General features: G+C 35.2%; 1 protein-coding gene across 1 annotated transcript in view; it reads left to right on the top strand.

Annotated features, from left to right (window-relative positions):
* TRDN (triadin) overlaps positions 1–12,803 on the top strand; it is a 389,767-nt gene that overhangs the window by 234,516 nt on the left and 142,448 nt on the right. The window contains exons 14-16 of the mRNA XM_045499455.1: positions 1,256–1,285; positions 11,051–11,080; positions 11,795–11,812. Of these exons, the coding sequence (XP_045355411.1) occupies positions 1,256–1,285; positions 11,051–11,080; positions 11,795–11,812 (78 nt within the window). The remainder of the gene's footprint in view (positions 1–1,255; positions 1,286–11,050; positions 11,081–11,794; positions 11,813–12,803) is intronic.

The following is a 12,803-nucleotide window of genomic DNA, read 5'->3' as shown; positions in this document are numbered from 1 at the left end:
CGCGGGCTCAAACTCACAGACCGCGAGATCATGACCTGAGCTGAAGTCGGCTATTTAACCGACTGAGCCACCCAGGCGCCCCTGTTGGTTGTTTTCTGTATGAGCCTGTGCAAACCATTTACTGTCTGTAATGTAGGTTTCTTACTCTGGGCTGCTTTCCTCAAAAGACTACTGTGAAACCCCAGTGAGAAGACGCTTTAGTAAACGTAGCCCAGACTAAACACCCAAAGTAGTCTTACGTGTTGGTTCTAAGTGGTCCCCCAAATTCTTTTTTTTTTTTTTTTTAGTTTATTTGTTTATTTTGAGAGAGACTGGAGGGGGCAAAAAGATGGAGAGGGAAAATCTCAAGCAGGCTCTGCACTGTCAGCATGGAACCCACTTGGGGCTCAATTTCACCGAACCATGAACTGAAACCACTGAGCCACCGAGGTGCACCAGTCCCCCAAATTCTAATTCACTCAGGCAGGATTACTTTAAGGAGATGTGCACAGTCTCTGATTCAACTTGTGTGACCTAAGGCTTCTTTGAGTGGGTTTGGCTCCTGAATGAACTTTACACAAAACTAGGAGTCATCCTATTTGGAGCAATCCCCAGCTAACCCTACGTGTTTTTGGTAGCAAACACATGTTACAACCTAGATCCAGATTTAGATTCATGATCCAGGATTAGATGAAATCCACCACAGAGGATGTCAGAATTCAAAGATGATTAAAATGTGCTATGCCTTTTCTGTGTAAAGGTGGCATACATTTGCTGAAAGGAGGGTGGGACTGTCATTACCCCTTGCTGAAATGGTACCTTTTAAACACAACTACTGTAAATGTGTATAATAAACTGGTATACAATTTCTTAGTAGTTAGGCAGAGATAATTTATAAAATATTACTTTCATTTTGGGCATAGATCTATTCATATTCTTCTAGAAGTGTTTGTGGTTTTCTCAGATACAACAATGTCAAACCTAAGATGAACTTATACTAAACATATACTGTACTTCTTAATTTGACTTCTTGTCTATGTTATGACATACTTTTTAATTCTTTTTTGGTTTTATGCTTATATCTGAGTTATTAAAAAACACTCATATGAAATAATATTTTCAGGTTATTCTCTTATTGCAGATTTGGATGGATTAATTTGTGCATAGATATCCACTCAATTTATAAATACATGGAATGCTTTCTCATATTCCCAGGAGTATTCTGAAGAATGATCATTTACTATGTCTTAACATGATTTTATTTATCTTATTTCAGCAACAGCTAAAAAAGATGAAAAGAAGGAAGGTATGTTTAATGCAAAAATTCCACTATGCCTTGTATGTAAACAATTTACCAAAATCCAGAGTTGAGTTTTGACTACCATCTTGTCTGTATTTCCTTTGGATAACTGGATCTATATTATGTATACATTTCTCATGAATGTATTTTTGTATTTTACCTCATGTAAATGGGTGAACTACTTTTCAAAAAAATTTTTTTTCATTTAAAAAATTTTATTTATTTAAAAAATTTTTTTTCAATGTTCATTTATTTTTGAGACAGAGAGAGACAGAGCATGAGTGAGGGAAGAGCAGAGAGAGAGGGAGACACAGAACCCAAAGCAGGCTCCAGGCTCTGAGCTGTCAGCACAAAGCCTGAAGCGGGGCTCAAACCCACGAATCATGAGATCGCTACCTAAGCTGAAGTCAGACCCTCAACTGACTGAGCCACCCAGGTGTCCCATGTTTATTTATTTATTTTGAGAGAGACAGAGACAGCATGAGTGTCAGAGTAGTGGAGAGAATCCCAAGCAGGCTCCTCATTGTCAGCACAGAGTCCAATGTGGGGCTTGAACTCACAAACCGTGAGATCGTGACCTGAGCCGAAATCAAGAGTTGGTCACTTAGCCGACTGAGTCACCCAGGTTGCCCCTCAAAAATAAATTTTAAATCTCATCTCTCTCAAGATAAAGGAGATAAAACATAACCTCTCAAAATCTCAGAACTTTTACTCTATTAACTACTAATCTCTGACACTAACCAGCAACTGATGCTACTTTGGTCTATTAAGTTGCAAATAAGTTATAGTCCATCCCCTGCACACCACCTCCTTTTGTCAGAATGTCCTGAGATGGAGTAAAATATTCTTGCTGTCAAAGAAAACTTGCACCCAATAGAATTTAACAGGTAAGGAAGATTTTATTTAAGACTCTTGCAATAGGGCTCAAGTCCATTGTAATAGGAGAAGTTGAACTCTCAACACCACTGAAACAAAAAGCCTAAGAATTTTAAAGCTCTGAGATTAGCTAGTGGAAAGGTACTGGAGGACACAGGGTGGTTGGGGCATGGGGTGCGAGTCACTGTGATTAGGCCATCTGTGTTACTAGTTGTTGCTTATTGAAGTTAGGCTCCTACCTTCCCATAGAGATTGGGAGATAGTGGCACTGTGTCCTTTGATGATTACATTTCAAAAGGATGCTTCATCAGTCCTGAGAAAGATACTTCTCGGTATAGACAATTTATATTTCAAAGGAACAGGGAAAGAATGTACAATTGCAAGTTTTCTAGGGGCGCCTGGGTGACTCAGTCAAAGTGTCAACTTTGGCTCAGGTCATGATCTCATAGTTTGTGGGTTGGAGCCCCGCATCACGCTCTGTGTTGACAGCTCAGAGCCTGGAGCTTGCTTCAATTTCTGTGTCTCCCTCTCTCTCTGCTCCTCCCTTCCTCATGCTCTGTCTCTCTTTTTCTCTCAAAAATAAATAAACATTAAAAAATTTTAAAAAATTACAATTGCAAGTTTTCTAAAGCAAATGTACTAATAAAAGGGAAATCGAGGGTCTAATAACATGTCTAAAATTTAGTCAAGCTAAGAGAAATACTAAGGTCATCTCAGTCACAATGGTTTTATTTAGAGAGGTGTTTCTTATGCACTCTGACAATACTTAGACAGGATCTAAATATCACCACTGTTTATTAATCCAGGCTTATTTTCTTAGTAAAAATAGTATGAAGATACAAGCAATCATTGCCAACTTTGAAAATGACAGTTGTATCCAATTAATGTTATGTAATTTGAGAAAAATGCAAAGCAAGTGTTATATTTAATATTTAGTATCATCAGAATTTTGCATAATCATAGTTTGGGAGTCACATTCTGCTTCTATTAAACAAGAATCTAAGAGTTCATGGATATGAGACAGAAAAAATATTTTAGTTGGTCATTATTTGTTCAGAGAGAGAAAAACAATGGTATCATAATAAAGCCTAAAAAGACACATTAGTATGTTTGTTTTCAAGAGATTGAAATCAGTATTAATTACGCATGTACACATAGCAAATCTTTCAGTATATTCTGGAAATTATATCACTTACATGATCAACACTGTGATGAGGATACAGATATGTTACAAGAAAAAAAGAGGTAGTAAGTTTTTGATAAGACAGTAACTACTCAAAATGTTAACTACTTTGATAAGACACTACTCAAAAATGTTAATCTTTCTCCCACCATTCTTTCTTGGGAATAAAGAACAATTTACCATTTAAGTTAAGAAAAAGAATAATATGAACAGTTATTTTTCCATTTGTTAGCATTCAAACCAAAGTATTAAAAGACTTTTGGGTATATACAACAGTAGTCAAATTACTAACTGAACAACTTTAGGCTATATATGGTTCTTTTTTCTCATTGCTATGGCTCCTGGATTTTTTTGTTCTATTTTCCCTGAATTTGCTGCCTCATTTCTTTTTCTTTTTTTGAGAAATTGTTTGTAATCAGTATGCAATATTTGGAAGAGCTTGGAGAGCTTGGGTAGAGCTTTGCCATGGAGATTCAAGTGATCCAGTGTCCACCACCAACTATAAAATGTATAAATTACATACTCCTATTATTAGTAGTAGTAGTATTATCATTATCATTATCACTATCATTATCATTATTGGTGTTGTTTTCAAAGAGTTTCATGGATTATCTTTTATCTCTTATTTGGAAAAGTTTTGTAATTGTGAATATTACGATGTTTAAGAAAAAAGACAGCTATCTAGAATAATTTTCATTGTTTCCAGTGTATAAATGGAGAACAGATTCAATGTCCAGCTATTCTAGCCAGCCATTTGATTTTGTTTCATGAGCTTCTATTTCCCTTTCTCCTGTTAAGCAGGGCTGAGAGGTATATGGACATAAGTTTCTTGGCTCTCGTTTCTTATTTTCTATAATCTCAATAAGATTATTGCAATCTTTTCCTAGAGGCAGGAAGCACACGTTTATCCAAATGAGACATAGTTAGTACAAATAACCAGATACAATTTGGATTTTCAACATTTTCCTTATACAAAGTTTATTTCTACTCACATGCAAACTTTTGGGGTATAATTCAAAGATATTAATGGTTGACAGCTTTCCTAGAGAAGAAGAGAATGAGGAGGGCTTTAAGAATTAATTAGAATGTTCTGTGAAGTTCTTTTGTTAGTGAATTATAAAATGCAGAAACAAAAGTGCATACCAATGATCTGTGCATCGGGAGGCAAAGGGTTTCTTGCATAGTGAACTCTGAAGATTTGTTTTTCATCTTAAGACCTTATCCCCCTATGTCCCATCAAGTCTCTTTTAGAAACCTTAAGAAGAGAGACCCTTGGCTGCACTGAGCTTTGCCCATCACTTTTACTGTTCTTTGGACTTCGGGCATCAGAGCAACCATATCTTAGCTTAAGTGGAGTGACATTTTTGAATATTCAACTAGGGTCCTTTTGCAAGCCCTTTTCTACTGAAATTTCCCTTGTATGCCACTCTTTCTCCCCTTACAGACATTTTACTTGTTATCTATTAACACATATTCTTTCTTATTTTCCATTAGTTCTCAAAGTCAAGTTCCATTAAATTGCATTTTTCACTATAAAATGTGCTTATTCTCTATTTCTTCTTATGTCATTGCCCCACTCTCCTTGTAGACGAGGAGACTCAAATTCTGGGGTAAGCTTCAATCACTGTTACTCCTTTGCCCCTGGCATTTTGTCTTCTAGAATTTTTAATTTGATTGAACTCTCTTTGGTTTAATCTTGTCTAAAATAATTAGAATGGCTGATCTTCATTCACAGCTTCCAGCCCTCTAGCTTTCACCTCACATTGCCGCTGTGATCTCACGTTAGTTTTTCTAACTTCTCATGTGGACCAGGGTAATCATCTCTGAAGTCACAGGTCCTCAAAATGTGGTCAAGGACTCTTGGGGGTCCCGGAGACCCTCTCAGTGGTTCCTCAAGGTCAAAACTATTTTTGTAAAAGCATGAAGTCATCGTGTGCCTTGTTCATTCTCATCCTCCCATGAGTATGCACTGGCATTTTCCAGAGGCTACATAATTTGCGATTCTGCAACAGATTGAATACTTAAGCAGATATGCAAATCCAACCATCTTCTCATTAAGCTAGACATTAATAAGATTCACAAAAATGTAGAACAAAGTCACTTATCTCACCATTTTTTTTGTATTGGAAAATATATTTGTCATAAAAATATTTATGTTAACATGTAACATGTTTATTCTTTTTTTTAAAGTTTTTAACGTTTAATTATTATTATTAGAGAGAGACAGAGCATGAGCATGGGAGGGGCAGAAAGAGGGGGATACACAGAAACCGAAGCAAGCTCCAGGCTCTGAGCTGTCAGCACAGAGCCCGATGTGGGGCTTGAACTCACAAACCATGAGATCATGACCTGAGCCGAAGTCGGATGCTTAACCAACTGAGCCACCCAGGCGCACCTATTCTTTTTTAATAAACGCATAAGCAAATATATTTTTTAAATTTTTTCTCAATTTTAATATTTTTAGGTTTATTTATTTATTTTGAGAGAAAGGGAGAGAGACAGAGACAGAGAGAGTCCCAAGTAGGCACCAGACTGTCAATGAAGAGCCTAAAGCAAGGCTTGAACCCACAAACGAGGAGATCATGACCTGAGCCTAAATCCAGAGCCAGATACTTAACCCACTGAGCCATTCAGGTGCCCTTCAACCTTAATTTTTAAAATTATAAGTATCAATGGATAGAAACTGCATAAATAAAAGCTGTTTGGGATCTTTTAAAATTGTGAGGAAGTTAAAGGATTTCTGAGATGAAAAGTTTGAGAATCTCTAACCTAAGTAATAATCCTGCCTATAACATTTTCTCTAATACTTTCCTCCAAAATATTCAATTGGCTTCATAAAGTTTTTCCTGTTTTTACCTACTTAAAATATTCAGTAGTTTCACCTCAACCACAAAATATAGTCTACAGGTCTTAACCTATAATCCAAGTCCTTATGGTCTGTTTTCTGACCTCCTGTCATGCACACAGCTAGGCAAAGTCAAAGCCAAGGCCTAAATAATTCCACCAGTAAAGATACAAAGAGCCCTCTTGAGATAGAGACAATTCATTACTTTCATGGTCAGCAAAAGTAACAGTATCTGAAGGTGTCAGCACGTCATGGTTCTTGTCGTACACAACAAAAAATGATGACACCCCCAAAAAGAGGCCAGAGAATGCAACACAAGTTAAGAACATTTCAGTGGTGAGGAGCCAATTCTAGACCACATACACTCACATGGTTTTATGGTGTGCAATTCTATTCTCAAGGGTTCTAGGCAGGAGAACTCAGGAGGCAATAAGAAGCTGCCTATGACAGCCTCCCATCCTATTATGTTCCGGAAAGATCATGAGGCATTCCACAGAGACTCACATTAGCTATGGTTTAAAACTTGGCCTGTATGGCTTATATGGATATGTGCACAACCATCATGGTACCATGGTGGAATCTTTTCCCTATACTTCTATCCACTTTCTTTCTTTATGTATTACATACTTCTATACCAAGTCATTCTCAACTTTTAACATAGAACTTGCTGTCTTGCCTTTGTTCCTGCTGTCATCATAGTAGACTTTATCCTTTCCTTTTCCTTCAATGTTTTATTCAATGATTTTAGGGCTCAGGAAAAATTCTACTTCCTCTAAGACATCTGTCTGATCCTCTCAATTAAATATAGTTTCTTTTTTCATTTATAATCTTCCATCAGAATTTATTTATACCTCCCTACCATTGCTTATTTCTTGCCACCTAGTACTTCATATTACTAGTTTCCAAATTCCGTCTACTCTAATTGACTTTAAAACTTCTGAGTAAAGGCACCATGTCTAAGTCAGTTTTATCTTCTATTGGGGCTAACACATTTCCTCAGTTATCACATTGCTTAATAAATATTTATTCTGTGAATGAATCAATAATATCTAGGACTCTTAAGATCAATATGAGAGCCACAAGAAATATGAGTAGGTATTCATCCCAGGGAAGAAAGAGTTTTTTAAGTTATTATTGGAAGTTATATTCCACGGAGATTTTTAGGTCTGAGAAATCATAGCCAAAAACTGACAATTTCATCGTAGGTATATTTTGATCACTAACTGCTACTTGGGTTGCACTAACACATCTAGATAGATCCCATTCATTTAAACTTAGCTTCACTTATGAATTCTTAGGGGCTGGAAAGCCTTTGAGTTCTCCAACACAGTTTATCTTCTGAAGGACATAGTTTCATTGAGAACGGGCTGGATTACATTTCTCATTTATTATAGCTAGAACAAGAGCGAGGAGAGCTGAATGCATGTGAGAATTATAGGTTCTAGGGCTTCAGAATTGAGATCTGAAGGGAGGTTATATTGAAAAACAAAGCAAAATATAAAATATCTGTTATTGTAACTGAGTAAAGGTGTCAATGGGGCAAGTTATACAAAGAAAATGGAATACTTCATCATCTGCATTATTAGACTATGTAGAATTAATTTTTCCCTTCAATGAAACTGATACACCATTTTTCTCTGGCATCACCTAGGAATATAGTAGACCATACCAGATACAGTAGTCCCCCTTTCTCGTGGCTTCATTTTGGCAGTTTCAATCCCCTGAGGTCAACCACCATCTAGAAGCAAATGAACCTCCTTCTGACACATGGCTGGAAGTTCAATAGTAGTCTAACGTCAATCATAATGCCTATGTCATTCACCTCACTTTATCTCATCACACAGGCATTTTATCATTTCACATTGTCACAAGAAGAGTGACTACAGTACAGTAAGACATTTTAAGAGAGACCATATTCACATGACTTTTATTACAGTATACTGTTATAATTTGTCTATTTTATTATTATTATTACTAATCTCTTGCTGTGCCTAATTTATAAATTAAACTTTATCATAGGTATGTATGTAGAGGAAAAAAACATAGGATATACAGGGTTTGGTACTATCTGCAGTTTCAGGCATCCACTGGGAGTCTGGAATGTACCCCGGCACCCGCCCCAGATGAGGGACACTACTGTGCATCGCTAGCAATGAGTGAATGATGAATTAAACAGATTGCTAACACATCACTTCTTTTAAATCACAGCTGCTGTGAGTCTTGATGTTCTTAATAAAAGACTGTTGTTCAGATTATTGGGCATATGGTCTTTAGGGAAGTATATTCACTTAGTAAGCCTTTATCATATTTTTAAGCTTTTCAGCAGAATGCTGAGAGGGTATAATGAAGCCTAATAGCCTGAGTATTAATGACTAGTACTAATAGCTTTTCAGGGTCAGTATGTGATCTTTCAGTTCCAAGCATTATGTTTTTGGTTGCTCAGGTATTTTACTTGTAGAAGTCTCCTGCTGTGTTGACTCCTAACCCCCAAACATGATTCTAAAATGGTACTTTAAGTTAATTTCACTATAGCTCCCAGTTTTTAGAACAAATGTAGTGAACTTTTGAAAGATTTACCTGATTAGATTGTGGCTTATAATTTTGTTACATTTCTTCTTCATGAAACACTTTACTTTATCTGAATAAATTCTATGCTGATCTGATCCTGGACTTCAAATGATTTGTTTACTCTTTCATTTCAGTACAATTGATATATAATACATTATATTACCAATTCCTATTATAAGGGTGAAAGAATGCAGATTAAAACAGCAGACATTTCACAGCTAAATATTGTATTTAGCTTTCCACACCTCCCCCATGCCAGCATCTAGTCAAAGAATAGGGGTGGGGTGGAAATAATCTTCTCATCTGCCACATTTCATCCTCTGTCTGTCTCACCAATCTTCCCAAACTTTTTTTTCAATTGTATTCTTTTTTCAAAAGTTTTATTTTAAAAAGTTTTTGTTTTATTTTTGAGAGAGAGAAAGAGAGCACTTGGGGGAGGGGCAGAGAGAGAGGGAGACACAGAATCTGAAGCAGACTCCAGGCTCTTAGCTGTCAGCACAGAGCCCAACTCAGGGCTCGAACCCACGAACCATGAGATCATGAAGAGCCAAAGTTGGACACCCAATGGACTGAGCCACCCAGGCGTCCTGTAAAGCACATTTTAGATAATAAATTTAGCGTACTCAATTACAGTTCCAGATGAGAAACTAAATATCAAGAAACTATTTTTTGAGGGGGTGGGAAGGATATTAAGAAAAATCTAGTCTAATATTCTTTATACTGTGCCATGCTGGGCATACTAATGCTTAATAGATGTTTACTTATAAGTAAATGTTTTATTCCAAGGACTTATTATTTTTCATAAGGTTTGTTTGTACATGAAACATACTCCTATTACAGAAAAATGAGAAACTCACAGGTTGCAAAAATATCATTTTAATGACTGTATTTTTCTATTATGTGGATATCCTATGAATTCTTTAAGAGTTCCACTACTGTTCAGAGGGTACCGTTTAATATTCCCATTATTTAGAAATATAAAACAATTTCATGGAAAAGTCTCTATCTATGTATATTTTTATGATAATTTTCCATTTTTCTCTTTGGATTTCTAGTAGTGGACTTACTGTATCAAAACCATGCTCATTTTTATGACTTTCTAGGTTATTTCTCCAGTTGCCTTCCTAAAATGTGTTTCTAGCTTATACTTCTATGAAAGTGAGTTTTTACTTTTACAACACTATTACTGTCATTGGTTATCATTTTTTCTTAAAACAACTCAGTTGACCATGTAACTGCTTTTTGTGGATAAACTCCTATTCATTGTCATCTTTAAACATTTTAGCTCCATTACTTCATTGTGGAAGTAAAATCATGGACCCAACTACATTCCTATATGGCCCACAAATCCATTAGCTTACATATTATTAGTGAATGTCTACTGTTCTCAGTTCTAAAGCATATAATTATCAGCCCAAAAACAGTTTACCTACCTTTTCCAATGATCAATTTATAGTTCCTTATTATAATTCTAATTTCAGTAATATCCAGAAAATTTCAAAGTTAATTTACAGAAGAGGTAAAGAAAAAAAAAACATGGAAAAAAATAAATATTTCTAAGCAGAAACTTAAGATGCCTCTATACTAAAGTAAAATGGGATCAACACCTCTCGTTTTATTTTCAAGTGATAGGAACAGAAAGTTGCATGGTCTAAATACTAAAAAATAGTAAAATTTTTCATAATTAAACTGAACACACAAAAGACAAATAAAACAGATGCCTGTTGACTATTGAATACACATTAATTATTACTTTATGGCAGCTACGAAGAATGATGGTGTGTTCATCAGTAACCTATGTGACAACCTCAACCTGTTTTGTTTCACAGCAATAATTGAATATTTGTATTGTAAATATATTGATTGCTCAGAGAGTGTAAAGCAGGTCATCTGGGTGGCTCCAGATTGAACAATTGAAACTTCAGACTAAATTCATGGGCTTTAGCCCATCTTTATGGGAACAGACCATATATTTTCTCAGTTTGAGTTTCTATGAAAGAGTTACCAGCTTTGATAGGCACAATGTAATCTCTGTGCAAATCATATATGGATATTTTTTATCTCTTTTCTTTTTTGTAATCTTTATATTTCAGAAAATTTCTTATGTACTACCTCACTCTAATACTCATCTACTCAAAAACAGAGTAATTTCTCTTTAAGCCTCATATTCTAGAAATATATCATGCAATCAATGCATTTTATTGAAGATTACTTCAGAGTGTTTGGCATTTTACTGTAAACTAATAAATTGTTGATTTATCATATCTGCTTTATCAATAATTTATCTTTGTGTTTTCAGATTCTAAGAAAACAAAAACAACTATAGAAGGTATTGGAAATATTTTCTTTCTCTGTCTTATATTTGATGAATCCCCAAATTGCATTTATCCTTCAAGGACTATTGTAGAAGAAAAAAACTACATATAGGATAAGGAGAGAAGGGGAGAGAGAGAAAAAGATTGAGAATGAGAGAAAGTCAAATCTTTTCTGACAATATTGCTATTAGAAATATTTAACAAAATAAAAAATAAATATTGCCTGTGTTTACCTTTCACAATAATTGTTTTCAAAGAAATGTTTTCTTGACAAGAAATTGTATAATGTTCAGTATCAAGCATTTATTTTACCAGAAAGCATAAATTCACTTAATCTTGGATACACCAGCATCAATTAGGAACTGAATGATTACTTTAAGTCTTGAATAGAATCATAACTCATCTGGCAAGTATACCTGTTTCTTTTGTATTTGTTCATATGGGTTTACGTGTTCGCCTGTGTTTAAGAAGTCTGCAAGGTATAAATCACTGAAAATGATTAAACAGTGCAATTGTAAGTCAATTTATTGTCACACAATGTTTTGCACGCAAATTATGGAAACACCTACAGTAATTGCCAGTAATTCAGAGCAACACTGAAATTTAAGGAAAGAGAATGGGAAAGGGGCTGGAAAAATTATAGTCTAGTCCATATGTTCGGAGAGCAGTTTTATCTTTAAAAGTTTTAAGAGCAATTGTTTTGTTTTGTTTTTTATTTCTTCCAACAGAACAACCCAAGGGAAAAAGTAAGGAAATACATGCGAAGTATATTTGTGTATATGTTTTTTCTCTTTACTATCATTATTGGCCTGCTGATAGACTTGCAGTTTTGAATCTCTTTTTTTGTTTTATGCATGTGAACTCTGTTGGTTGTTTTTCTGTCAGTATGAAAAAGTACACAACCTGAGGGTCAGAGGGACTGAAAACCATGGCAATCATTCTCAAAGTCCGTTTCCAAATTCATACAATCATCTAATAATATTATCCACAGCCGCATAACTAAAAATACAACTTCATTCCATTAACCAAAACTGTGAGTGTAAATATAATTCCTGTAATCTGGTAAGTTCTCAGTCCTTAAAAAAGACCAAATAGAATTTATTTTTCAGGCTGGTTTCATAACCTCTTTCTCATTATCTTTCTTCTTGCAATCCATAAATATTTTGGTATGTTCATATTATATATATGACATTTTGTTCTTAACATGATTTACCCTTATAAGCACCTGAGCTCCGTGTAATAGCATTGCTTGAAATCCATCCCTTAGGCAGCATCTACTGCTGCTGTAACACTGTGTTAAAGCTGTTTGCTAACAGTAAAGCCAGATACCTTGAGGTTGTATCTTTTGCAAATATACGCTCTCCTCTGAAGAAATTCGGATATATTGAACAAATGGAAACAAAAAGCCCCAACTTAACCCTACTCGATCAGCTATTAAAAATCATCACATTCCCAGAATGTAGAGCTTTTCAGGATCCCAGTGATATTAAAAAACATCTGTTTTAAAATACATACCATTTTTGAAAATTTTATGTATGTTTTGGTACTGTAAAAGGTTAGGATGCTGAGGCATTCTGTGTCATAAAAATGCTCTAAATGTACTGTGGGATGAATCATGAAATTATAGTGCGACTCAGCCAGGGGGAGCAATCTATCTATAGAGAAGTATGTGTTCCTTCAGTTTCAGATTTATGTGAGTGCACTGCTGCTGATGAGCACGAGCACACGGAAACAGAA

Source organism: Leopardus geoffroyi, chromosome B2 (genome assembly GCF_018350155.1).
Source record: "Leopardus geoffroyi isolate Oge1 chromosome B2, O.geoffroyi_Oge1_pat1.0, whole genome shotgun sequence".
Taxonomy (NCBI): domain Eukaryota; kingdom Metazoa; phylum Chordata; class Mammalia; order Carnivora; family Felidae; genus Leopardus; species Leopardus geoffroyi.
Note: the sequence above shows the minus strand (reverse complement) of the source record. Positions and strands in the feature narration are given on the sequence as shown.